Below are 27496 nucleotides of genomic sequence, written 5' to 3'. Positions count from 1 at the left end.
CAATGATAGTCAATGGTCAACAAAACATTCTTCATAATATCTTCTTTTATGGTCTACTTAAGAAAGTCATACAGGTTTGAAACAACATGAGGGTGAGTAAATTATGACAGAATTTTCATTTTTGTTTGAACTATCCTTTTACGATGATTCAATGCCAGAAAGATGTTCAATGTTATGCCAAAAAGACTGCATAAGAAGACAAAGCAAACAGCTAAAATTGTTCAAATTTGCCATTATAATAAACTTAATTGATATTGGTAACTCTTGAGTTCTACTTACAGGTTCACTCATTTGAAAAATATTCGACTTGACACAAAGGGTGAAATAAATGTTTTATGACACAGATGTGCTACTGAATGCCCTTTAGCTGTAATGTGTAAAATATTGATGATATACAGTAATTTAGTGCACTGTAATAACCCGTTTAGATATTTAAAGAACAGTTCACCCCCCAAAAAATATTGTTCTCCCCCCATTTACTCACCCTCATAACTAATATTTTATTCTATGGTGCTCATGGCTGTCAAGCAAGATTTTTTAGTGAATAATGACTTAAATTTCAGTCTGTTCCTCACACAAATCTAAGCTATCTCTTATAGCTCCAGATGACTAAGAATATAGTGCACGAGTTGTATGGACCACTTTAATGGCGCTTGTCAGTATTGGACACTAGTAACCTTTCACATCTCTTTTTATGTTTGATTAATGAAAGAAAATCATATGGATTTCAAACTAAATGAGAGTTATGTAAATAATGTGAATTATGAATAAAAGGTGAATTATCATATATATTTAACAACATTCTTGCATGTTACCATTGAATTGTCAAAATGAACTCTTGTTCGAGAACTTGTATACTTTCTTTAATATTCATAAAATGGAATACAAATGTTGTCCCAAGTACATAGAAGACTCTAAAAACTAAAAAGGTGTAAAACATCTGAGGAAGGACTCATAGGATATTAAGTCTGCCACTAAAACCGAACCGGTAGAGAAAGAGTGCAGAGCTCTCGGAGCATGTAACGGTAAAAATCTTCAGGCACAGTCACCAAAGTGTGGGAGTCATTACAAAAGTGAGGAGATTTGGCTTTTGTAATCCGCACACAACAACACAATCATATACGGATTGGAACACAAGAAATCTGTAAACAAATGTTCTCCATAAAAAAGGTCTCGGACTAGGCGCTTTCTTTTGGAATAAGGGGGAAAAGGCTTGCGAGCATCTCCAGCGTAAGAAAAGCATAAAAAAAAAAGAAAAAATGTAAAAAAAAAAATTGTGATTGAAAAGAGCCATTGTATTTAAATCCTGAGTTTTTTTTAAACAAAACATAAAAGGCCAAAAAAATTTAAAACACTGTCGAACCCATGGAAAGTTTTACAGTAAACAAGATTGATAGTTTCCAGGCCCGTAACGGTCACTTGAGCGTAATGAAACAAATCAGAAGGTGGGCTTCATCCAGTCCGCTGGTGGATTGCTAGTCTCTCAGGAGAAGGGGCGAGGGATCTATTGGCAGCAGAAGCTGTGATCCAGCTCTAACCAGAGGTGGCCTGTCAGTCAAGGCAGCGGGGTTCATCGGCGCGGTTGGTGTCGGGTAGGCCTGGGAGCGGGTGCCACGGCGCAGGAAGGCGTTGAGGCAGAAGCCGCAGCATCCTCGGCCTCCTCCAGCTCTCCCTGGAGCTCCTGACTAACACTGGACTGCAGTGCCGCCGGCGTCAACCACTCCTTTGGCAGACAGCTCTGAAGGAAGGGCACACAAGAGCTGAAGTAGGCCAGTCGGTTCACCCAGCGTGGGATTTCTCGACCACAGAGGATCTGGGGCAGACATGAGGAGGATATGGTGAGATTTTTGGCTCTTTATGGCAGCAACTAGATTAATGTATCTACTTCCCTCATCTTACCTCTGATAGTGCTGAGGAAAAGTGATTGCAGTTCTTGTGCATGAGGTGGTAGGCATTCCCCTTATATTCCTTCCCCATTTCCTCCACAATTCTCTCCACATCCTCTTCTGCGAAGTCTGTGCTCCCTAAAACAATGGCCTCTCTGAGAAAGCAAGTAGAAAGTTAAGAGGGTGTGAGAGAGGAAGATGTTTTTAAAAACATATCCTTTCGGTCTGATCGCTGTGGAGATAAATATTCTGACTCACTTGAATTTGAATGTCTCTCCGAGCTCTGTGGCTTCACCAGGTGTTATCTCAAATATACCTGAAAAAGGATAGGGATGTCCTCCATAGGCAAACTCTGCAACACAAGAAAGTACGAGTTAGGGGTGTGCGATACGACTTTTAAACCATTAAAATGTCTTCACGATCTGCCTTTACAAAGAGATCGTAAGTATTGTGCTACAGTGCACATTTTATGATTTGCAAGCATTAAAGCCTTGCCAAATCATTTTCCATGCACACTGTTCTGATATACGGGTTTCAGAAGCGCACACACCCAAAGCGTGCAAACAGGAAGCCAGCTGTCACAGCACATGAGTACTGGACCAAGTTCTTTTTCTCTGTCTTGTTGTCTCTGTCAAATACATACAAGGTTATGTCAAAATAATTCACATACAAGTCAGCTATACTGTATCTTAAGTGATCTATACATTCTGTCTTAAAGTGACAGCAGCCCAATAAACCTGCTGATGTCTGTGTCAATGTTAATCAAACAACAAAGGAAAACATGAAATCAAAATTGATCCTATTTATTTTGTTTGCGCATATTACTAGTCTTGTGGTGAACAATTAACCCGTGCAAGTTAATACACAGAAAAAAATTGTTTGCCGTGGTAATCTTTATTCAAAATCTGAAAAGTTACTTCCGGTCTGAAATGGCGTTCCTTTTCTGATGACGTCAGTTTGACGGCTTGGGTTGAAAACGCTTAACCACTCCCCTCCAACCATTAGTCTGCTATGAGCACAGATGTAGAGGAGGAGCGCTAAAGGAAAACCCTGCCCTCTGTTCAATATTCCGGTTCACTTGGAAATACGTCACAACACCGGAGAAAAGTCGTTTGCAACTTCCAGTTCACAGGGACTTTAACTCACTGCTCTTGACTAAATAAATTAAATTAAATTAGCTTTAATAAAAATTAGTGAATATTTAATTCATACAGTGAAGACTATGCAGCGTTGTTTATTTTTTTAATTTGGATAATTAAATTAATAACTTGAATGCTGCTATAAAATAGACCTATTGTTCCTGAAAATGTTTAAGCACTGTTTATTTCATTTGTATTTTTACATGTATTGTATTTGTCCTTTTAGTAGTTTGCATCCTCGTACTTATTTTTAAGAACAAAGAAAAATATTTAAATAAAATGGTGAAATAAGATTTTGGCCCACCCCTACTTTGGCCTAAAAGGTCCAATAGGTTTGTTATGCTTTTTTTTCTTTTATGTTTTGTTCCCTTGTAAGTTTTTTTTTTTTTTTAATGGGGAAATTAGTCTGACTGTAGGCTCCTACTCAGTAACTTGCACTAACCAATTTTGTTTTTGTCAATTTATTACTATTTTATTTCAGTGAGTTGCAAAGGAAACATTTTTAATTCAGTTTAAGATTTAACAATCTAATACATACATTATATTTTAATTAATGAAAATGTATTTTAATAGTTTTTTAATAGTAATAGTTTTACATACACATTGCAATTTAGATGCCTGCTATGTTAATGTGCTATAGGTCAGATATTTATCTGTCTAATTGGGGTTAAAGTCGAATAGCAAACTCTGTTGATTAGTATCTTGTATTGGTAGTGCAATGAACATCTGCTAAAAACACCTTAGTTTGTGTCCTTAGTTTGAAACATAACCTGTAAGGCTGTGGGCTCTTATTTGTCATTTTGATCACACAGAAAATATTCAAGAATGCCAATGCAAAATAAATGTCAAATAAAACAACTTTTCTTCTGAATGAACTGGAAGCCTTTGGAGGCAGAAGCCATACAAGATGTCAAGGTCTTTTCCTGTTGCATCAACATATCATCTATGATGTGAGGTTTAGTCATGTTTAGACACCCCCTTCTTTCTTTGTAGAAGTCATGATGCAAGACTTCTGATTAACTGGACTTTTGAGTAGCTTGACTCATTTGTGTCTGAGTCATATCGTGAGCCTTACCTCTGCCATAGATCTCAATTCCTGAGTGAAAGACTCCAATTCCCAGAGAGGTAGTGAATTCATTGATCCAGTACTATAAGGAAACATAACAAGTCTGAGTGACATACTGCCAAATGGTAAATGTTTTTCAAGGACAACTGGAATGATTTGCAATGTTAAATCTGAAAAGAATGTAAAAATGTGTCTTTATATACTCAATAAAATAGATTCTCGATTTCCATAATAAACCATTCTAAATGATGGACATTCAAGTGTACAGTCCTACCATATTCTTAAGGCATCTTAAAGCACTATTAAACCAAAATATTGAATAAACACAAAAGGGATGGGGGATTTGTGGAACTAAATAAGCGTTACAATTCTGTGGAAATCTGTTCATCTTTTTAAAATTTATGGCCCAAATATATGAAGTGTTTATTCAAGAGCTAGCTATAAACATCAAAAATATATTCAAAATATTGAATAAACACACAAGGGACGGGGGATGTGTAGAACTGAACGAGCGTTAAAATTATGTGAAAACCTGTTCATCTTTTTTTAATTTTCTGTGGGTAGTCCAAATATTTGAAGTGAATATACATGAGACAGCTATAAAAATCTCACAAAAAATTCACAATATAGCCTATATTTGGACCAAATTAAATTAATGGTGTACTTATGCACATTATCTCTACAATTACTATACTAATCCATTATGAACTGCTGTGCAACCATTAAAGTATGCTGATTTCAAAACGATTGCTGCATTCAAAATGAGCAAACATTCATTGCAGAGTAATGTGTGGATATGTACAGACAGGCAAAGTGACTGAGCACTTGACAAACCTTTACACCCAGATCCATCCCATTAACAAGTCAGTTAAGTTGTAAGTTGCAAGGAAGTACCTGACAGCTGCTCCCAATTGATTATGTGTCACCAGAAAATAAGATGACCAAGCTTTTCAGCATTAAGTGTGCAGCAGTAAATGATCTAGCCTATACTTGTAATACATTCATGCATATACCTAAAAGTAGCCAAGATGCATACTGCTCCATAATATACACTAAGGATTTTGGCACAGTGTAAAATGATTTGTTTTGTTGAAACAATTTAAAATGATAAGAAAAAATAAATAAGTGTAAGGGATGAGAAAAATTAAGCAACTAGACAGTTCTCCAACTCCACCTCATTCAGTGTTGTGAAATAAGATACTTATCCCCATGGCCTCAATTACGTCAAAGCCTATTATACATATCCTTCATCACAAAACTGGGGATTAGTCTCTCTGTGATCAGCAACTAGCTTCTAAGTGTGATTTTCAGCGAGAGTACTCCCATGCCAATAGAGATGGGATTAGAAAATAAAATCTACAAGCTCAAACTTGAACTATGTGGTAGATCTCACACTGATAATTTTTCTATGGGAACTGGTGTAAGGGGACTTTTCATTTCAATAAAAAAAACCTTATAGTCATGCAATGTCTAAGGGATCATGGGTTTATGATACTTTAACATTTATAATGAATTGGCCCCGAAATTACAAACTACATATTAGATATCACAGGCCACTAGTCTGTCAAAAACATTAGCACCCATCTCTAGCTACATGGGCTGTATAAATCTCCTACATTGTTTATACGCTTAAGTTAACAGCTTGTAAAGCGATTCCCATCCAAATTACAATTACTTGACAACTTCAAAAAATCCTGGGGCAGCTCAAATTTCTGGTCTTAATCTTTATGTGAGAACAGAATCTTAAAATAGCCCAACATAAGTGAGGAGGCCTAAGGAAAGTATACATTTCCATGACCCTGTCTCAAGGGGTCAATGAGACACATGAGAAAGACTAATCTTTAAATGGAGCGAGATCAATGACACTTAGAAGGTACGGTCAATATTACGAGTCAATATTTTATAGTCTCCTTTCTGCCCACAATGCATTTGGGGTAAAATTAATGTGTTATAATGTAGTATATGAATAATAGGCCTTCCACAACACAAAGTGACTATTTTAATTGCTACATAAAGTGGTTTACTTTACATTATGTAAAATATTATAAGATAGATAAAAAAAAAATTGTGAAAAAAATCACCGTTGAACATGATTTTAAAAAGTTGTTGAAATAATGTGGACTGATGGCTTCAACAAAAACATACCATCGTTTAACAACCTCGTAGCTCACAGTAGGTCTATCTTTAACGGTTAATAATTTACCGTTACAAATTAATTCCCCCATGGAGAACATGACTGGGATATGTACTTCTGTAACGGACTGTTTGAGTATTTCCGCTCGGTGTCTCGCTCTGAAACTCGGGCGGGGAATGGAAAACTTGAAGTGGAGTTCTCCTCGAGTGATCACAGAACGCTTTGAGCAAAGATCTCCCTTTCGCTCTTCTCCTCTTATATACGATATTCCAGTCCGGAATTTAGCCTGTTCCGTGCTTGTTGACACGCAAAGCTTGACGCTTGTAAGATATTTGAAACGTTCTGAAACGCAAGTTACTTGATATGAATTAGTTATTTATTACTGGACTATAAAATAAATGTTACTCGCAATTTTGACTTTAGTGTTATGTATAGTCTGATTTAGAGTCCAGAAGCTCTCATACAGTGTCTCATGGCACTGGCTTCTCAACAGCTGTCTCAGATCACACAGGTGGATTCAAATGACAGTTGAATTAACTGGGTCGCAGCTTTGTCGTATACAATTCTACAGCTGATACAATTGATGACCTTTACTGCAGAGATGTGGTTAGACTTAAATATTGTTTAAGGAAATAAAGGATGGATCATCATCCAATAAGCTGCCAATAAAATTGTGCACACATTAAAATTTTATCTCAAGGCATGCTGACATGGCTGTGCCTCAAACCCTAGTAAGCTGACTACAGTACGCGTTCAAACGTGTCCAAAATACTGCCTATGTAGGCAGCTCGCTTTGTTTTAGGACACAGCCATTAACGTTACATGTGTTGAAGTAATGCCAATACTAGACACCTCTGTCACAGGAGCGAGTTATCAGTATGTGTTTTAAAGGCACCTACCATATCATAAACGTTCAGAATAACCGGCTCGTTTGCCATCACAGGTGTGTAACGTTATGTGTTTTTCTTTCACTTTAGCTGCCGACCAGCTGCTGCTGCGGTCCTCCTCCGTTTTTTCTTTTCACTATTTCTTAGCACCCGGAATTATGTTTTTCCCCTTGTAAGCACCGCTGCTGCGTCCTCTTGACTTTTGCAGTATTAAAACAGTTTAGAGACATCTAAGAGCTGGTCCTGAAAGGGGTTTTCATTGATTGAATTTTTAGGCCACTTCTATTTAGTCCAGCTACAGGGAGTAGCGACGTTGCTAGGCTAACTGCCATTTAGCTTCTTGACCAGCGGAGGCAAAAACGAACGGCACACAAAAGATAAAAATATTCGTGAAGTCTCAGCCATTCAGACGACGAAGTGATATTAACAGTGAACGGAAATGAAAGCAGATGCACTTCTGAAAAAAAAGGAAGACGTTTAGCACCCGCGATGTGAGCAGCCTCCCCCGTTTTATGTGTCTGATGATAGTGCGGGTGAACTGAATGCGCGTGCCTGATGATGCTGCCCAACCTCACAGCAGTGCATTACTGCCACTCTGATGCTTTTATAGAACAAAACACCCTCCACACATCATTACATTCATCTATCGTATCGATACACACTCTTACAATGTTAAAACCAAATATATGTCAACATTTTACTAATAAATATTTACTGATTTTTTTTTTTTTTTTTTTTGTGGAATAGAGAAAAACTATAGCCTATATGCTATGTGCTTTGTGTTTGGGGAAGGAATGAGAATCACAATTAACACTTGATTATAAAAGCTCAATACATTATGCAAATTAGGCCTTAATGGTTATAATAAGTAGCCAATGTCTGTTTTGAATCTGAGAACATAAACAAACATTAAGTTGGTTGTGTGATTTAATAATTTTAACAAAGGGCCACATTTAATTTAATCAAACAATTTACATGAACGGTTTGGTATAAGATAATTCGTTCTGCTTGTGTTTAATGAATAAAGTAGTTACAGGAGATGACCGAAAATGTAATTCTGCTTGTGTTTAGTGAAACTAGGCCCATTGGTAGTAAAGTGACAGTATCTGAACTACATACACACACTCATGAACTATTGTAGTTACTAATGTAGAAGACATATCTGTAGAAGATGGAGCAAAGTATGATGAGTAAAATACAGGCCTGGATCAAAACCATAAAGACAAGTTTGATCACACATGTGAAGAAAGCAGATAGTTTTATTGATTATTAAATATCTGTTATTTTCAGGAATAACAGGAGAAATTAATAGCTTACATTCTGATTCCGTTTGGACTGCAAATACAGCAATGAAGATCGTAAAAGCTGAGTAAAAAAACACACAAAAAAAACACAGAGCACATCAAGTTTCTGCCATCAAGTGGTCAAGATAATCAACTACAAATATTAAACTGAAAACTATCTACGAATTATTAGTATCCCAAAATCAGCTTCTGTATGACTTATTAATATTAATAAGTAACATAATTCTTGTAACTCCTATTCATAATTTCATAAGCTTGGTCAAGGTTACCCAGTTTTTCAGAGAGACATGAAATACATTCCATTTTCTTTCATTGCTAATAAACCACATGACTGCTCATATCGCCTGAGATAAAGTCATGTTCTGAAAACTAAACTGAGATAAAACTGCACCTACATGTGATCCCCAGGCCTCTTCATGACGCTTCTCATCAACTAGCATAGATTTCCATGTTTGGGCCTCATGAAAGCAGGCTCCCTACAGAGCCAAAGGAAGGTTTTGTTTCTACAACAACACGCTGCCAAACACACACACATCTGATGCATATTACCTGACGCATGGTTGCATTGAAGTAGTCTTTTCGATTAAAGTTCTCTTGCACTATAAATTTGCATCAACACTGCGCACAGATTTGTCTCCATCATATCTAAAGAAAATAAAAATATAAAAACAGTTGGACAGTACATCCACAATATAACAATCTTCTTCCTCAAAACATTGTATGTGTGGCTCATATTGCTAATTGTTTCTAGTGCGACTTTAAAAGAACTCATGACTATCATCAGTTACCTCACATGTATTTCACTGGGAGAAAAACGGATCTTGTTTTTTATAGAAACACAGTTGCTTTGTAGTTGTTGTTTTCAAAAATATGTTACGTAACTCCATGACAAAAACAACACGGTGCTTCGCATATTTATCTCAAATGCTGATAAAATTACAGCATCAGTATCTAAAAAATACACAGGCCGATAGGACAGATTCTCACCAGATCCTTTGATGGATTATTAAGCACAAACCTGCAAACGATACATTGAGAAAATGATTAAGTACTACATGATTATAGGATATGATTTCTAAATTATATTGTTACATCAGACAACACTTCGGTGGGCAGCCCACAATAAACTTGGAAATCTATATACAATATGCTGTAGTATATAGTTTTCTTATCAAAATTTTCACATATGTTTTTACAAATAAGAAAAGGGAGAATCATCACCAACCACACCAGTAGCCAAACAACTTACCTGACTTTTTAGTGAATTGCATGAATTACCAATCTTGGTTGGAAGCAGCACTGTAGAGACTATACCACTTGATTTTGAGCTGGATGACCTGGATGCCTTGATACGGTTGAATTTGTCTGTAGGCTACAAGAATCTTTCATTGATATGCCATTTAAAGCACTCACAACAGATCAGTGTTGTTAGTCCTTTCTCTGTAGTCTGGCATCCTCATAAATGCTAAAGGTCTGAAAGAAAAGATACTCTCAATAAATATGACAGTGTAATACCAGTAAAATATTTTTTTTTAAATACTTGGCTAATATGAGCATCACAAACAACTCACTCCCTAAATGCAATTTTAAACACAGCTCATAAAGACTGGCTTTTCTAAAAGACCCTTCTTGTCCAGACCTTGTTTGTAGTATCCAGATGGTGCACACTCTCAAAATGGGTCATTTCTGTGATCTGCAAAACATAGTCACTGGTTACATTCATGTTTTTACCTTCATGGTAAACTAAATAAACAAGAAGTGTCTCACTTTCTTATCCTAGACTTAATAAAAGTACTTTGTTGGCATCTATGGTGAAGAACCTTTCCATTAAACCGCTCTAGAGTGAGTATAGGGCACCATGTGTCAAAATGATTGATTGATGACCCTCATAAAAATTCCTCAAATCCAGAAATGTAAAAAACAAATTTAGAGAGAGTTTTTTCCTTCACATACATCATTTAAAAAAAAATAAAAAATGTTAAAAACAAAAAGTCAATTTAAAATGTTTTCAGAAAAAAAGTAAAACTAGTTAGAGAATGTCTTTCACATTCGATTTGTAAAAGATACCAGAAAAAAAGGGTAAAATGCATTTCTAAAAAACGTTTTCAAACATGCACCAGTATTACAACAAATCAAACAACGTGCGTTAAAATTACATAAAACAAATATATTACACATGTATATATAAAATACATTTGAAGAAAGTTGTCCCTTTACAATCATATAGCATTTAAAGACATTAAAAACCCTGTATAGCCTACTGTTAAAATACAAAGGAGCTCAAAACAACCTATATATTACCAAAATGTTGCATAGGTTTTTTAAGAAGACTTGATCTTACTACAGACAGAGAAAATCATTGCAGTGTTGTTGTTGATTTCTAGATCAATTATCCATATTCTGACAGCCTACAGCACACAGAACAGCATCATAAACCACGATCTTGACAGGAAACAATGCAATTTGCATGCAACCGTGCATGCGTCCCAATGTGCATACTATCCATCCTAAATAGTATGTGACATTAGTAATTGTCAATACTATTTAGGGCAGATAGGGTGGATTGTATGCACACAGGGACGCAGGGCAAGATTACTTATTAAAGGAGACATATCATGCTTTTAAATCGTTCCTTTTTACATATAAATCATACATTTGTAGTCTATATAAAGCGGAACTGCAATGCTTGGGTCTGAATTCCTCATTATTATAGCTCCACAGGCCCCTTTTCTACCCCTTTTCTGATGTGCGTTTGAGAGCAACTCGTTTTGGTGCGGTCTCTTTAAATACAATTGAGACACTTCATACCCCGCCCCCTCTCCAGGATGCAGAGGTGACACTCGGTTCAACTCCACCCCGTTCGGCCATTTTTGTAGTTTGATAGCAGAGATACGATTATCTAGCGGCACAGAAACTTTTTATTCACACGTTATTAACAAAATGTCAACAACAGAAGACTTGTCCAGCCAGCCTTACATGTTCGAGCCAGAGTCGGAGCCGGAGCGAGATGAAAATGAAGACGACGAACCTGCAGAACAACGTCTTCATATGAATGTATCGGAATGGTGTGTTACTGTATTTACACATGAAACTTTGGTCTTCCGACCTTTTACCACCGTGTCGATTTCTTTTGATTAATATGTGCGAGGGAGAGACAGCAAGACAGCGTCTAGTTTGGAGACGGTGTCTTGTTTACATTTTCGCCTGGCTCCGAAGAGAGATTGCGTGCGCACGACCAGGTCTCTCTCTCTCTCTGCTCCTTCTTTCAGTTAAACATGCCTGTCACAGGCGCGGCAGTTCATCTACATTAGGCGGTGTAATGAAGCGTGTGGGTTACTACATCCAACAACCCAACATTTTAACTTACCCTCTCGTAACTTCTGCATCTTTTGGCTTGGACTACAAAATTGCAGCGAGAAATAAAAATGGCGGATTGCTCGAAGTGTTGGGCTGGAAGTCAATGTCCTTATTTGGCAGTTCCGCTGCAAATACTGTGACGTAATAGTTCACAAAACGTCATAGATAACAGAAAAATTGGAACAGGTTGAAAAATAAGGCCAAAACAGAATATAAAGATATCAACGAAGCACCTGAAGAGCATAATTTCAACTTTTCTGTACTTCTAAACACTCCAAATATACAACAAAATGCATTTAAGGGCTAAAAAAGTGGATATAGCATGATATGTCCCCTTTAAAGTAAAAGTCTCACCTGGGAGCCATTTTCAGATGCATTTCATATGGACATGGGGGGAATTATTATTATTTATTTTTTTGCAAATATTTTTCTAAAGTATTTTGTAATGTAATTAAAAAATGAAAGAAAACGAGCTGGTTAATACCTGAGCAAGTGTTTTTGCCATAACTCGATCCCTCCACCCATTAGATCCACAGAGGTGGAGCTGGACTAGATCGGTGGACGTCCAGAGAGGGGGGACTGGACGTCATTTGGCTCTGCAGTGAGAATCACTTCGTGGAGACGCTGGTACTACGCAAGCGGTGCTCACTGCTCCGCCCTCGGTGTCTCGCTCAGGTGCGCTACTGTTCGTGTGTTGGAGGAGCATTGCGGAGCTGCAGGGAGAGCAGAGGGTATACAGTCATGTCAGACAGCGGGAAAGCAGTCGCACAGTCACAGGACGAAGGATCCCACGACGAGGACAGGACGAGCCGGGTGACGAGCCCAAGTGTGGGCAACAGAGTGACCGTGGTGCTCGGAGCGCAGTGGGGCGATGAAGGGAAAGGAAAGGTGGTGGACCTGCTGGCTCAGGACGCTGACATGGTCTGCAGATGCCAGGTTAGTTTATGAACACTACTCAGTAACTTACTCACTCTGAATATGCGAGTATATCTCCGGTGGGTTGTGTAGTTGTGATGCGCTGTGTAACGTCCATCATCAACAAGCGTGTACGGAAATATTCATGGCATCAGTGAGCAGCCTGTGTAGCAGTGAAATGAATGTTAAGTGCTGTGAGTGTCCGTGTAGCATGTGATTATAGGACTTGTTTGCTGGCCAATTCTTGTGAAGCAGTTAGCTGCTGTTTTATTATAGCGGAAATAAAAATTACAGCGCGCTTCCATTGTTATCGACTACGCTGTCTGTCTGCACGCGAGCGACGTGAAATAAAAATAAAATGCAGCGCTTCCTGCGTACTGTTTTAGCTACGCTAGCAGTGCACTATGTAGGGTGTTTGCTAATGTCACCTTGACTGAATAATGTGATATCGAAGCGCTGTCTGCTAATTGGAGGCCTGAAATCTTACTAGATGTTATTTAGTACATATTAGTTTATCCGGGGTGTTGTACAGATGTAAACACAGACTCTGTTGTTCACATGAGCGCAGGACTCCTTTGAAGTCTATGACGTTCGAATGTGTGGTATATATGAGTATTACAGTCAAACCAGATGTTGTAATTGTTAATAATTAAAGTAATAATTATTCAACATTAACCTCCAGCTATTTGATTTTCTGCAGTTGTCTCGTGTTATAAATGTTTCAGCTCACTAATTCTTCAGACATGATGTTCTACAACTTTACTGCCTTTAGCAACATTCATACTTCCAATCATTAGAATAGATTTGTGTTTAAAAGTAACAATTAAATTGGGTTTATATTTTATACAAAATATAACATCAATCAACCACCTGTTCCCAGAACTCAACACTTCATTATTGCCTATAATAGCCTATACACATTTGAAGGAAACATTTCTTTGTTTAGAGAGGGAAGTCTGAGGTAAAAAAAAAAAAAAAAATGTAACAGTAGACCTTTGCTTTGCTAATACTTTTATAGCTTTCATCTCTGTATTTTTAGTTTGTAAAAACACTTGACAAGTGTTTTTGGCCATCTGATGGTGTTGTTGACCCATATTACTCAATATACCTCAACTTCTCACCACTCAAGAAACAGTGACCTCTTAATACAAGGTTCCCATGGTCATGAAAAACATGGTAATATTAGAGAATTTTAAAATGGTTGTTTCCATTAATTAAAAATACATATCTGTTGTTAAGCAGTTGGTTCAGGTAATAAAGTAAAGTTTACATAGCATATTGCTCCATCATGTGTCAACATATCTCCCATTGCACGTCAGAAAGAAACAGGTGTCACTATAATAGCCTTATGAAATTTGTACACTGCTGTGCTCTCACTTAACCAGATATACACACACGCACACACACACACACTCTCACGTATACATCTGTTCTATTATTTGATTTTCTTTTTTCTTTTTTTCTTTTCTTTTTTATGTACTAGTTGATTTAAAAAAATTAGATTTTTGAAGAAAGGACTTTTAGGGACAACTGGGCAAATTGTTGTGGTATGCTTGCTCCAGTGGTTGTGTTGTGTTATGTGTTATGCTTGAGAACACACTACTGCACTTTGGTAGCAGGCCACTTTACGCCCCCCCCCCCCCCCCCCCCCCCCCCCTGTCGCTATGCTTGGAATTGATAACAGGCTCACATTGCAAGGATTCTCTCCTAAGAAGTTAGTATTCTGCCAAGGTTGTGACTGCATTAAATAAGTCACTCCATGGCGCACTGTGCAAACCGTCATGTGTGTGCTGTGCAAACGGATGGAACAGAAATCAGATAGTGTTCGTCTTTTTATAAAAACACTGCACTCAGCAGTCTGACTGGTTTTCCTTACGGGCAGATGCAGTGAAAGAAAGGCCATCATGCTGTTCCGTGTCACACCAGTTTGATATGTCGGTCCAGAAACTAGAGGATCAAATATGAGGCATTCTGAACAGCCATTGCATGCTGTTCCTCTTTTTGTGATATCCATTTTATTTGCAGATTAAACTCTTTTCATGTAAGCCTAGTTTGAGTGGTTAAATCTGCTTTATAAGTTCAATATTGGGAAAAACAAATCAAGTTGTTTTTTGTGGCTCTCTTATTTATGGTTTTCCAGGCATGTGGGCTTGTTAAATGTTTTAGTTTTGAAATGGTCACTGTTTTATAACTCTTTCAGTATAATGAATTACAGATCTATGATGCCGCAACCAGACGCTATCTTTAGCCCAGCCTGTTATACAGGAATGTACTGAAATCTTTGTGAGCTAGGCATATAACTGTCTATAGAAGTGTTTATGAATATCATTTAGTCAAGCTACACTTTTGGTATTACATTTCTTTCTTGATCTGCCACTGTAAGACCAAGTCTGACGAGAATGAACGGCCATCTGTTGCTCTGACAGATAAGATATATCGATAAGATTTGCTGTATTGACTCTGTAATTGACACAATTTGTTTCAGACAATATATCGGCCACTTATTGTTTTAACTTCAGAGTCTTAACTTATTTTAAACATAAATCACAGGCATGTCTGAATCCTTGATAATTCAGTCTCTGTGGAGATCTCTTGACTGCAGTGAGTGTTGTGGTGGTCAAGCATGTTAACTGTGTAATGTGCAGCTGTTTTTATCAGCGAGTCCAAGTATGCAGCCTGCTGATAATTATGCTGCCGATTTAAACCTATTGTTAATCTATTAGGCCCCAAATACTTTTTTTTTTACATCGTCCTTGATGATTTTTCTTGTTTGAACAACCAGAAATGAATCAACTGATAAAAATGTAATCATACAATAGGCCTACTCCCTGTATACTCCAACTCAAAACATACCAAGCCAGATAGAACGCAACATTATAATCTCACCAGAGTCAACACACAAAACCATATTCAATCAGACTAGTTTTTGGTATTACTCACTCAACCCCTTGTTCCTCTTTAAACAGACATTGGAGCAGATCACTCATTCTAGCCACTTTTAGTCTGCTAGGTTTGGAACACATCCAACACAGCCTAAAACCCCAGAGACAGTCATGAGAGCAAATGTGACAAACATCATATGAAAGTAATTTTCCATGTTTATTGACTCAGCTATTCTGAGTTTTCTCTGAAACAAACTCTACTGTAAATATTTTCCCTACAAGCCACATCTTATAATACGGTGAAGTATGGATACAAAATTTGCTTTAAAGTCAACATGAAATCAGAATTGATCTTATTTATTATCTTTATACAACGTGCACTGGTTGTAGCAATTGTGCAGAATATTCCAAAGAAAAAAATCCAATTCTATTTGCTGACGTTACCAAACTGTATAGGGGTCAGTTTTCACAATCCATTCTCTTCCCAATGGAGTCAAATCCCGGCCTTCATGTTCTTTCCTCATGTAATGATATTCCACTTGGAAATTATGAAAACAAAATGGATTATGAATGTTTGTTCACTTTAATTGCATAAAAAACTGTTAAACCTGTTTATTACACTTTTTACAATATAGAACAGATTAATCCTTTAGTACTATGCTATGATTTTGCTTACAGAAGCACCACATTCATTACATGAATCCAATGCTTCTAAAGTTTCTAAAGTGTCTGCATGCTGCAAATAACAATATGATGTATTGGTTCAATCTGTGCTTTAGAAGTTTAAACTTGTAAAGTTTAAAAGCAACCTTGTAATAGGAGTCCATAATAGTAATGCTACAGCAAGCAACGCTTTTGGTCACCATGGGTTTGAGAACATCGTAAATGGATCTGAAAAGGAGAGGCATCCACACACATGCACTACTTAACTGGTCAAATGAGACCTGTCCGGAAATAGCTCTGCACTGTTCCTTGCTGGATTAAAGACTGATTTATGGAGCACACTTTGTGGGAACTCCCTCAGACATGAGCTGATTGACGCCATGTTGAAAACCGACAAATGTGAGGACTCTTGATGATTCTTAAGGATGGTTACAGCAGTTGGCGTACCAAGTGTGCTCTGTAATCTGTGGTTTCCCTGCTCTTTAGTCATGTGTCAAGTTCAACAAGGATGGAATCTAGTAATGACAATTCAAATAAATAAAAATTAAACAATTGAAACTCTGCAGAACTGGAAGTGAATGACTGGAATGTGTGCGTCTGAATTCCTTCTTGTATGTTGTCTAATGGAGCAGTAGAGCTACAGTATTCTCACATTAAATCCACACCCAACAACCAAAATCAGTGTTTACATGCTTCAAATTTTCCATTTTACAACTGCTTGTCTAAGCATGTCTGTACCATACCATATAATGCTTGAGGTTAACTATATTGATAGTTCAACCAAAAGCTTTCTTTCTTTTGTGGAACAAAAAATTTCAGAAGAAATAAAGTCAAGATGTTCTGGAATGACATGAGGGTACTAAATGATGACAGAACTTACATTTTAGGGGTGAACTATCCCAAATTTGTATTATTTCTTCTCAAGGATTGAAAAGTCTTTGTGTTCTTCTCTCCTGTAGGGGGGCAACAATGCAGGACACACGGTTGTGGTCGATTCAGTGGAATATGATTTCCACCTTCTACCCAGTGGGATTATCAACCCTAAGGTCACTGCCTTCATTGGTGAGTATGTCAAATGAGCCCCTCTTTTTGTGTAGAGTGGCTTGTATGCAACCTATACAGCATAAAGATCTGTATTGGTGGTCCTTACTTTGAGGATGCCACCCTCTCCTCTTAGTGTGTCTGGATGCTGGCCAGCTTATCCAGACTAATATAGCTGAGTGCATTCAATGCAGTTTATTTGCAAAGATCCAATTTAGCTAATGGCCACTATTGTGTTCTGGCCTTCTGATTCATATGTCAGCACTGTATATTAGTATGATCTATAGGAAATGCTTGATGTTCCTTGTACAAAGCACTTTACCACTTAATGCAAGCAGACTCAGCTTGTACAGGTTTAATATTTCTTGCCAGTATTCCTACCTTTCCTGTCCATTCCAACTCCTGAAATGACACATTTGGGCTTTTTAGATCCAGGGTAATTCTTAACCCTTTTGTTCCAGGTTTCCAGATTTCACACTGTACAATTTTAAAGCCTGCGAATGTTTTATAAAATAAATTTTCTATGTTATACAGTGTAATAACAAAACCAAGAGAGTAACATTACAACAATAATTGAATTTGGTAACAATTGTAGTGGCTAATGAAATCTAGGCTGAACATTAATTTTTTAAAACACTAATTCGACAGGTAAACTTGTTCCACCTTTGTAAGGGTTAATGTTCTTATTTGCATATATACAAAGTTAATCATGTTCATTGGACAATAATTGCATGTCCATCTGTGGAATTGTTGCCACTGAAACTGAACACAGCGTGACACAAGAAACAAGTTTCTGTGCATGAATATTAATGAGGTAAGTTGTCTGTTGCTAAACAACTCACTGTAACATTCTAGCACCACATTATTTAACACTCCAGGGTTAAAATTGGCCTTTTTCCCAGGGTAAAGATGCAGTTAACTCAGGGTTAAGTGTAGTGTGAAAGCCTTGATATATGGCCGTGTGACTGACAGCTGCTCATTTGATTACAGGTAATGGTGTAGTCATTCACCTGCCGGGCCTCTTCGAGGAGGCCGAGAAGAATTTGCGGAAAGGAAAAGGTTTGTGTTTATCTGTTTGGGCCCTTGTGCTTTATATTTGAGTTTCAGTGAGTTCTGATAGGAGTCTAACAGTGATTTTGCTTGCAGGTCTGGAAGGCTGGGAGAAAAGGCTCATCATCTCTGATCGTGCACACATCGGTAGGTTGATGGCTCCCATGATATATAAACACTATCAGATCCCTGAATTACATTCAGAGCTACAGGCAAAATGTGGCTTTGTAGGGTCGTAAACAATTTGATTTGATTACAGTGTCATTACTAAATAATGTGATCATGCAGTTTGGTCAGAATATGATTTGATTATTTTGTATTCATAGTTATTTTTAAATATGTGCTGAATACACTTGCACTATCATTCAAAAGTTTGTTTTTTGAAAGAAGTCTCTTGTGTACAGAGCCCCTAAAGGGACATGGTGATGGAAACTATATGAGATTAAAAAAATTACAATGCTCTTGCATTCCCCCAAGAAACTTTGGGTTCCCTCACAAAATCTTTTGCTTTTCTCTGGGAAACGCAAACATTTGCGAGAAATCCCCCCCCCACACCACCACCATGTTCCTTTAGGGGCGCCATACTTATGTTCACTGGCTGCATTTATTTGCTCAAAATACAGTGAAAACTGTAATATTGTGAAATTGATTGCAATTTAAAATAACGGTTTTCTATTTCAAATGTGCCTCAGTGACATCTTTTGTACCTTTTCTTCTGAGAGTGTACTTTGATGAATAGAAAAGATCAATCTGAATGATCACAAACGTTTGAATGGTAGTGTAGGTAACTTAAGCCAAATGAATGCGTTTATGTACATGAAGTACATTGGGGGTTTTGGATTTTAAACAACAAAAACGTTGTACTTGATCAAGAAATTTAAGATTACATTTTGAAAGCCACCGTTTATCTCCACATTCAAAGTGTAACTGATGTCCATGAGATTGTCATAATATTTGCATATCGTCTTCTTAACATATACAAACCATTTATAACACACTCTGCACTGTGAAAAATTTCTGAAAGAAAAAAATGTATACAGGATGTAACGAAAGCCTAAAGCTAAACCCAAATCTTTAACATCGTTCTTTTGATGCCTTTGCAAACACTGGCATTTCCTTCAGGAACTGCAAATCTGGCTAGCTATCTAAAATTCTCTAATTAATGCGTTGAAATTTTATTTGATTCTTCAATACATTTTTACTCTCCTGCTTTTTTGTGTTTGTTATTTTGTTTATAGTTTGGGGGATTTAAATTGGGCAGATACCGCTCTCAAATGTCACATAATCAAAGAGTCCTTTAAAACTTAATAGAATAGCATATCCAGTTAAATTAATGGTGTGTTTGAATTATTATGCCTTTAGTGTATTGTTGTAATTCAAGATTCTCAGCAGGAGCCATTATAATGAAAGGACACTGGGATCCATTGTAGTCAACACAAGTGTTGTTATGGTGACCTGCTTTGGCATGTTGGGTTCAGAGCTCCGAGAGATGAGTTCCAGCACAGTAGTGCTCTGTCTCACTGTAATGTATACACTCTCCTGCCTCTAGTGTTTGATTTCCATCAAGCTGTGGATGGAGTCCAGGAACAGGAGAGGCAACAGCAAGCTGGCAAAAAGTAAAAACCCTGCTTTATGCACACGCATACAACACGCTAGCAACATGTTATGACAAGAGTTCATAACAAAAGAAAAACTGCTTTGAGAGATGTAGTTGAGGCTTTTCTAACTCCTCTGGTTGATGTTAGTAGCTGACTGGTTTATATGTATTTTTGCATTTGTTTTATAACGGACAAATGAGACGTTCCTATGTTTTTTTTTTATGTGAAATCAATTATATGTAATTATAAATAATTATGTCTTAAAATATTTTTCAATCTTAATACCATCTAATATTTAATATTAAATATAATATTGGCTAAATCTGGCACATTTATATCAATGTGATGTTAGTTAATGTGGATTTTCTCCTGTTTTCAGTATCACACGATCCTTCATAAATCATTCTAATGTGCTGATTTTCTGCTCAAGAAACATTTCTTATTATTATCAATGTTGAAAACTTTATCTTGAATAAAGTCTTTTTATCATGGTCTTAAAATGGCTTAAATTTACCTTCATAAAACCTGCAGAAACCTTGAATGTAACAGAGTGTCCCTGCTCTGTGTCTCTATCTACTTAGGGGTCCCTGAAAAGGTCGCAGACCCCTGTTTTAAAGCATACACATACACCCAACATGGAAAGACAGTCTTATCTATCTAATGCACATGAATATCACTCATGAGTCTCACCTTGTTTTTGTTTCACCATCTAGTTTGGGAACAACTAAGAAGGGAATCGGCCCCGTGTATTCAGCAAAAGCGGCTCGCAGTGGCCTGAGGATATGTGACCTTCTGGCTGACTTTAATGATTTCTCAGAGAGGTATGGGTGTGTGCTTACCTGTCAACTGAACTTGACAACTCAACTGTTTTACCCATTCATGTCACATTCCATAGACGGTGTTAAACTGTAACTCACCCACTGTAAAAACACTTAATCCAGTTCTTAATCCATGCCAGAAACAATGGAAGAGCAACTGATCACGCTACTAGCCTATTACTGTGTAAACTGAGCAGTCTCATGTCTCTTTTCACAGATTTAAAAATTTGGCCTCGCAGTATAAGTCTATGTACCCTTCACTGGAGATCGATGTGGATGGGGAACTTGCGAAACTCAAGGTGAGAAGTTTAGTCCAGTTCACACCAGTTAATACTGTTGTTGGTTAAGTTTTTATAGGACTTATAGGATACGAGTTAAGAGTTCAGATTATTGTAAAGGAGGTAGAGATGCACAACATATCAGTATCATATTGGTTATGACACTCTTTCTGACATTGACTTTTTTTCCAGACGTATGTAGATAGGATAAAGCACATGGTGAGAGATGGAGTCTTCTTCATGTATGAGGCGCTACATGGACCTCCAAAAAAAATCCTGGTGGAAGGTGCCAATGCTGCCTTGCTGGACATTGACTTTGGTGAGTAATGGTTACACCGAAACACAGCCATGTGTAACGTAAGATTATGCAACAAGTAGTTGCAAAGTCACTTATTGTCAGTTGAATGTCTGTTGGCAGAGCTTCAAAATAAAGTGTTAGCAGATGTTAAGCAGACAGTCTACTAATACTCTGATGAGATCTAGTTGACATGTAGTTGTAAAGTTACTTATAGTTAGTAGAATGTCTAAAGTGGACCATCGAAATAAAGTGTTACCTTATTTCACTGACACACAGCGTTGATGTGATGCTCTTTTTTTAGGGACATATCCTTTCGTGACTTCCTCAAACTGCACTGTGGGAGGGGTGTGTACGGGTCTGGGCATGCCACCCCAGAACGTTGGTGAAGTCTATGGAGTAGTCAAAGCCTACACCACGAGAGTTGGGATTGGGGCTTTCCCTACTGAACTGAGCAACGTAAGCAGCTCTTTTATTTCTTGCAGTGTTTGGATACTTAATGAGCTCTCACTACTGTTCATATTCCCTTGCATTCAAGTGTTATGAGTGTTTTTATGACTTTACTCGAGCACAATTATTGTTTTAAAGTTTTAAACAGGAATAATGAGTCCGGAGGAACAGCAGTCAGTAATCTATAACGCTACACATGACAATGAATATATTATGAATGAGACATTTAGGTAACACTTTGGTTTGGGGACCAATTCTCGCTATAAATTAGTTGCTTTTTAGCTTGCATATTGGCTGTTTATTAGTACTTATAAAGCACATATTAATGCATTATTCTGCATGACCATATTCTCCATCTCTTTAACCTACTTCATACCTAAACTTAACCACTACAACAACTAACTTACTAACTATTAAGCAGTAAATTAGTGGTTCATTGAGGCAAAAGTCGTAGTTAATAATGAATGTGTTCCCCAAACTAAAGTGTGACTGACATTTATGATATCCTGTTTCTTATTACATTTCATTACAATGACTTAATATGTGCTTATAAATAATAGCAGGGTTCATAAGGTCATGGAAAACCCAGAAATATTAGGATTCTACAATGGAAATTAATAAAATCATAAAGCCATGGGATAGACATGGAAAAGTCGAAATGGTCTTGTTTTTAGTTACTCTTTCTCTCTAATGAAATATACGACTTTATATTGTGTGTCTTGTCTATAACTGTTGGGTACAATGTACTTATTTTGCATTGCAAATCATTTTAGCTGCCATTGAGCTTTTTTTAGCTGAGCTGCCAACAGTTTTTTAGACTTCATAATTCAAACTGTCAAATAATTCTGTCAATACAATAGATCAATTTAGCATTTTAACATTTTATTATTTTTGCATATAGCTTTTTGTGTATTTAGCAGAGACAGTGCACATTAATAAATATTACTTTAAATACATTTTTCTTCTGTAGTCACTGAAAAGAATGTTACAGGGTCACCCTAAAAACTAAATATGAAATTGAAATGACAAAATTATTAAAATGGTAACACCATTTTAAACATAATTCATTTTAATTTCAACATTTACTAATACATTATTAAAATCAAATTGTATCTATTAATATTATTTAATGGACCTAAGCTAACACGAACTATCAATGAACAGTTGTATTTTTATTAATTAATGTTAACAAAGATAAATAAATACTGTTAAAAAAAATGTATTGCTCATTGCTAGTTAATATTAGTTAATAAAATAAAATAAAACCTTTTAAAAGCTTGACTGTTTAACTTCTTTATTATACGTTTTCAGATATCTGTACACACAAATACACAAAATAATGAAATGTTGCACTTTAGTCATCCTGTACTTGTTCGTAGGAAACTGGAGAGCTCTTACAGACGAGAGGCAAGGAAGTGGGCGTGACCACAGGTCGCAAAAGGAGATGTGGTTGGCTGGATCTGGTGCTTATCAAATATGCCCACATGATTAATGGCTTCACAGCGTGAGTGTTCAGTGATGTCTCCTTTGTTTTTAGTTTTTATTTGTGTTCTATAAAATACAGTTTTCTTATATGCATCTCTCTGTATGCCCCTCTAGCATAGCTCTCACCAAACTAGACATCTTAGATGTGCTTCCTGAGATCAACGTTTGTGTGGCATACAAATTAGATGGTGAAACCATCCCACATTTTCCAGGTAAGCAGCACATTTTTCACATCACATACAGATTTGATCAAATCTAGTGTAGTTAAATATCATACATTTTCCCCAGCAAACCAAGAAGTGCTACAGAAGGTTGAAGTCCAGTATGAGACTCTGCCAGGCTGGAATACAGACACGTCTGCTGTCCGGACCTTTGATGAGCTTCCAGAAAATGCAAAAAAATATGTCTGCTACATCGAAGATCAGTTGTGTGTGCCTGGTAAGACTTTTACCATCGCTAGGACACATTTCTCAGAAGTCACTTTTTTAAAAGTTCAGCTTGGCACTGCAGTTACTTACACATTCAGAATGCACTAAAACTACCAAAACACTTGATGTACAGTGTCTCAAATCAAGTCATTTTTCCATAACTCTAGCAAAGATTGTCACGCAACAAACACATTCCCTGATCTAAGGGCGTTTTCACACCTGGCTCATTCGGAGCATTTTTTCGGAACATGGTGCGTTGTTTGGTTCGTTTAGGTATATGTTAACATAGCAATCGCGCTCGGATCCGCACCAAAAATAATCGGTCCGAGATCTCCTGAGCAAGGCGGTCTCGGCGTGATTGCAAACGAACTCTGGAGCGGTTCGCTTGTGGTGAGAAAGCAATCCGACCCAACAGACCAAAGAACCAGGCTGTATCACAATACATGATGGGATAGATGTTGCATGAAAAGCAGCAATGTTTGTTTTTCTAATGCCTATCAAAATGAATCGTGGTTTAACTTGGAGCAAAGATGATGTGAAATGACTTATTGAAATTTGGTCGACGAACATATTTCAGAACAACTGTCCAAAACACATAAAAATACAGACGAAGCCTTGATTCTTGCTAAAAATGATAAAGTAAAATAATGACAGCTAAAAAGAAAGCCACAATCAGATCTGTTGTCTATCCATCCTGACTGTTGACCGCGATGAGCCGAATCCTGGAACGTAAATGTGACCAGTGAGAGGAGAGTTTACTCATACTTGACTCATATTAACTAATGTTATGTTGCCTTGTGAAAGCAAACCGAACTAAGAAATTGTAACATTATAACAATTTTAATCCCTGTTTCCGAACAAAGTAAATGATCAACAGGTGTGAAAACGCCCTAAAACACTGTCAACAAGTCAAGTCACCATTATATATAGTGCTTATACAAAACAGATTGTTTCAAAGCAGCTTCACATGATAAATAGGAAAATAATGATCACTGATGCAAATTTTATGAAATATGAGACTAATTTAATTCTGCTGTAAAGCAGCTCCACAGAAGACAATAGTGTCATTATTCTGCTGAAGTCACTTCAGTGTTGATTCCATTCAGTTCAGAAAGTTTTCTTTTGTAAAATGTGAATCAACACCACAACAACACAAAATGTATACAGTATCTGTGCCAATTTGGAATATAGATTTGGAATATATTTCAGTATGGTATTACTATAGAAATGTAGCAAATTTTTGTCTTAAGGCCCTTTCACACCGGATGCGTAACGAAAAAGCGAATAGTTCGTGTGCGAACATACTCAAAGTCGAGATAACCGAGTTGGCAATGCTACGCCACACATTGTCTTTCAAATCGTTGTCCTTGTAGTATATGATAGGCTGAAGCCTTTTCTGTCGCCGCAAAAGTAAAAAAAAAATCGGCATCGAAGCGAAAAAAATTCGTTCTGTGTGGAAGCACTCATTACACAAACAGCTGATCAAAAAATAAAACCATCGTGCAAATTATTCGTGCGTCAAAATCGCGTCCAGTGTGAAAGGGCCTTTATTCAGTTTTGTATTATGTTAGGTTTCAAACTTGAGTTTAACTGTTTGGAAAAGAGTATGTAAACGTGCAAATTGGACTGTAGTTTTGCTGGTGGTTCAATGTAATTGTGAAACAAATCATGCAATTTGAAAGCATTTTGTGCCAAAGCAGTGATAAATAATCTACAGTTTAGCTCACATAGACTGCTGTTATGCTCTCTGTGAGAAGAGTTTTAAAAAAGTGACCAAAGTATTAAAAAAAAGGGATCTAGGAAAGTTTACACGACAGTTTGCAACTTTTTTTGTGTGCTTTTTGGCCATTATACGTGGGGCCTGAAAACGCAAACTTCTGAAAATGTGTTTCAAAGTGCATGTTTTTGAAAACTATACCGTTATCGTGTTTCGTGTAAAGTACAAAAACGTGAATGTGTGAAAACGATGACGTCATGCGCATTACGTGCTCAGTCTATAGGTATGTGTGAGTACTTGACAACCAAAACAACAAAATGAAACTTTTCAAAAAAGGAAAGGAAAAACCTTTCCATTTTTAGCACATTGTTGTCATGTAAACGTACTGTAAAGTATGAATGTGGACAATGCAATTGGGTTGTTTTACTGCAGTAATCCAAATGACTTCCTCCATGTTTTCTGTAGTGAAGTGGATTGGTGTTGGGAAGTCAAGGGAATCAATGATCCAGCTCTTTTAAGAGGCTGCTTGGCCTGCATGTAGCACTGGCCGGATTATGCTCTGGACTCGGGGACTCGGTGCCGGAAGAGACGGGAAGTTGCCTTACAGCCCGTTTAAATAGAATATTTCCCAAGATTTTGGCATCATGTAACTGTTTCTCATCTGTTCTCTGGTATTTTTAACCCTTGTAAGCTCAGTATCTCCATCTTAAGTTCATACGCTGTACATGTGCTACTACTTAAAACAGTCAGGGATCAGAAGTTGTTAGATATACATTTTTAAAACAAGTTCTTAAACATGTTTAAAGTTTTCGTTTCTTTTATCATACAAAAATGGTTATGCGATGTGTATTACCACATTTTGTCCTTGCTTTAAATGAACTGTGTGATTGACTTGTTCTAGTCAACTTCATTTAAACATACAGTTTTTAAAGACAGTTTAAATGGTTCTTTACCAGATGCATAAAAGTGATTTCACAATTCAGAAATATGTAGAAGCAGTAGAAGTGAAAGGTCTTATTGAGACGTTTTCGAATTTGAATCGGTTTTAATTTGCTCCAAAAAATAGTAATAATGTGCCTCAAGATACAGAAACATGCAAGAGTTTAGGGATATACAGTTATACAGGCTAGGCTCTTGATTCCATTGAATGTATGTAAACGTTTGCACAGTCCTCAGATGTTTATTGTTCAACTGTACAACTTTATGCCACAGGCATATTAAAGCCACTTTAATTATCAGTACTGAGATATCAGGATACTGATGCCTTTCAGTATATATTGTCAAAGCATAGACATTTATAGACGCCACCTCAGGACGTACAATTGTTTAGCCAGTAAAACGCACTGATGATTAAACTTCTTCTATGGTTGCTAGCTGCTGCAGGAGGTCATCTGGTTTTCTGACCTCCAGTAGTACATTTATCTATAAACCTTTGAATGTTAGAGGCGTCCCAAACAGTCGAATGTAAGAGTCACTAGGGCTTGTCTGTTAAATACGACTGGGTTGTTTCATAAACCCAGAGTTGCTTCTTTATTCTGTTTCGTCTCACCTTCAGTACTCCACCTTCCAATAAACAATAGAGAATAAAGTGTGCCTTGTTAATACAGATGAACAATGAAACTTGAAAACTACTCTGATTGAGCTTTTATGGATTTTAATTGATTCAATATTTTAGCTTTTCGAGGGCATTAGTGTCATTGCCATTTGCCAAAAGTGTACATGCATCCAAAGTAGTATCTTAATGGATAAATGAATGCTGTGATAAAAGAGCCTTTGTAAATAACCCAGAATGATAACTTTTTTTTCTTCTGTTGCTCACAGCTGCTGAATAAATGATATAACCTGTTAATTGTTCACTAGCTTCTTTTTCACATCAGTTATCTTGTATTATCACAACATTTCCTCTGAACAAACCAAATCTAGCCGACGCGAGAATAGGACAGCCGAAACATTCAGCAACAGTATGTTTGCACATTAACATGTTTTTCTGTTTTTGAAACCCTTGATTTCTGTGTTGTGTTGCTGCTGATTGGATTTTCATGTATGTATGTATGTATGTATATACAGAACACAAAGCCATATTCTCTTGAATTTACTGTTATT

General features: G+C 37.0%; 2 protein-coding genes across 3 annotated transcripts; one reads left to right on the top strand and one right to left on the bottom strand.

The window, feature by feature from the left end:
• Window positions 1–318: 318 nt before the first annotated feature.
• On the bottom strand, window positions 319–13127 carry desi2 (desumoylating isopeptidase 2). 2 transcript variants are annotated; one of them, XM_081350388.1, is made up of 9 exons: window positions 12258–13127; window positions 10056–10109; window positions 8966–9889; window positions 8812–8892; window positions 8430–8477; window positions 4101–4173; window positions 2145–2238; window positions 1900–2041; window positions 771–1813 (listed from the first exon to the last, which is right to left on the bottom strand). In XM_081350388.1, exons 3-9 carry the CDS (start codon window positions 8972–8974, stop codon window positions 1571–1573), a joined length of 690 nt encoding a protein of 229 aa, XP_081206514.1. In that variant the 5' UTR covers window positions 8975–9889; window positions 10056–10109; window positions 12258–13127; the 3' UTR covers window positions 771–1570. The 2 variants fall into 2 exon arrangements, with proteins under 2 accessions (XP_081206515.1, XP_081206514.1); XM_081350389.1 differs by lacking the exons at window positions 8430–8477; window positions 8812–8892; window positions 8966–9889; window positions 10056–10109; window positions 12258–13127 and adding an exon at window positions 7125–7690 and having other exon boundaries at window positions 319–1813.
• Window positions 12515–27242, top strand: adss2 (adenylosuccinate synthase 2; the record flags this gene model as incomplete). Its single annotated transcript, XM_081350387.1, has 13 exons — window positions 12515–12709; window positions 17193–17295; window positions 18265–18333; window positions 18421–18471; window positions 19874–19940; window positions 20636–20743; window positions 20958–21039; window positions 21211–21337; window positions 21618–21772; window positions 23143–23267; window positions 23363–23460; window positions 23537–23686; window positions 25859–27242. 13 exons carry the CDS (start codon window positions 12515–12517, stop codon window positions 25909–25911), a joined length of 1383 nt encoding a protein of 460 aa, XP_081206513.1. The 3' UTR covers window positions 25912–27242.
• Window positions 27243–27496: the final 254 nt, after the last annotated feature.

The sequence above is a fragment of the Scardinius erythrophthalmus genome (genome assembly GCF_964197995.2).
Source record: "Scardinius erythrophthalmus genome assembly, chromosome: 21".
NCBI classification, from domain to species: domain Eukaryota; kingdom Metazoa; phylum Chordata; class Actinopteri; order Cypriniformes; family Leuciscidae; genus Scardinius; species Scardinius erythrophthalmus.
The sequence above is the reverse complement of the archived record's forward strand: the minus strand, read 5'-3'. Positions and strand labels throughout refer to the sequence as shown.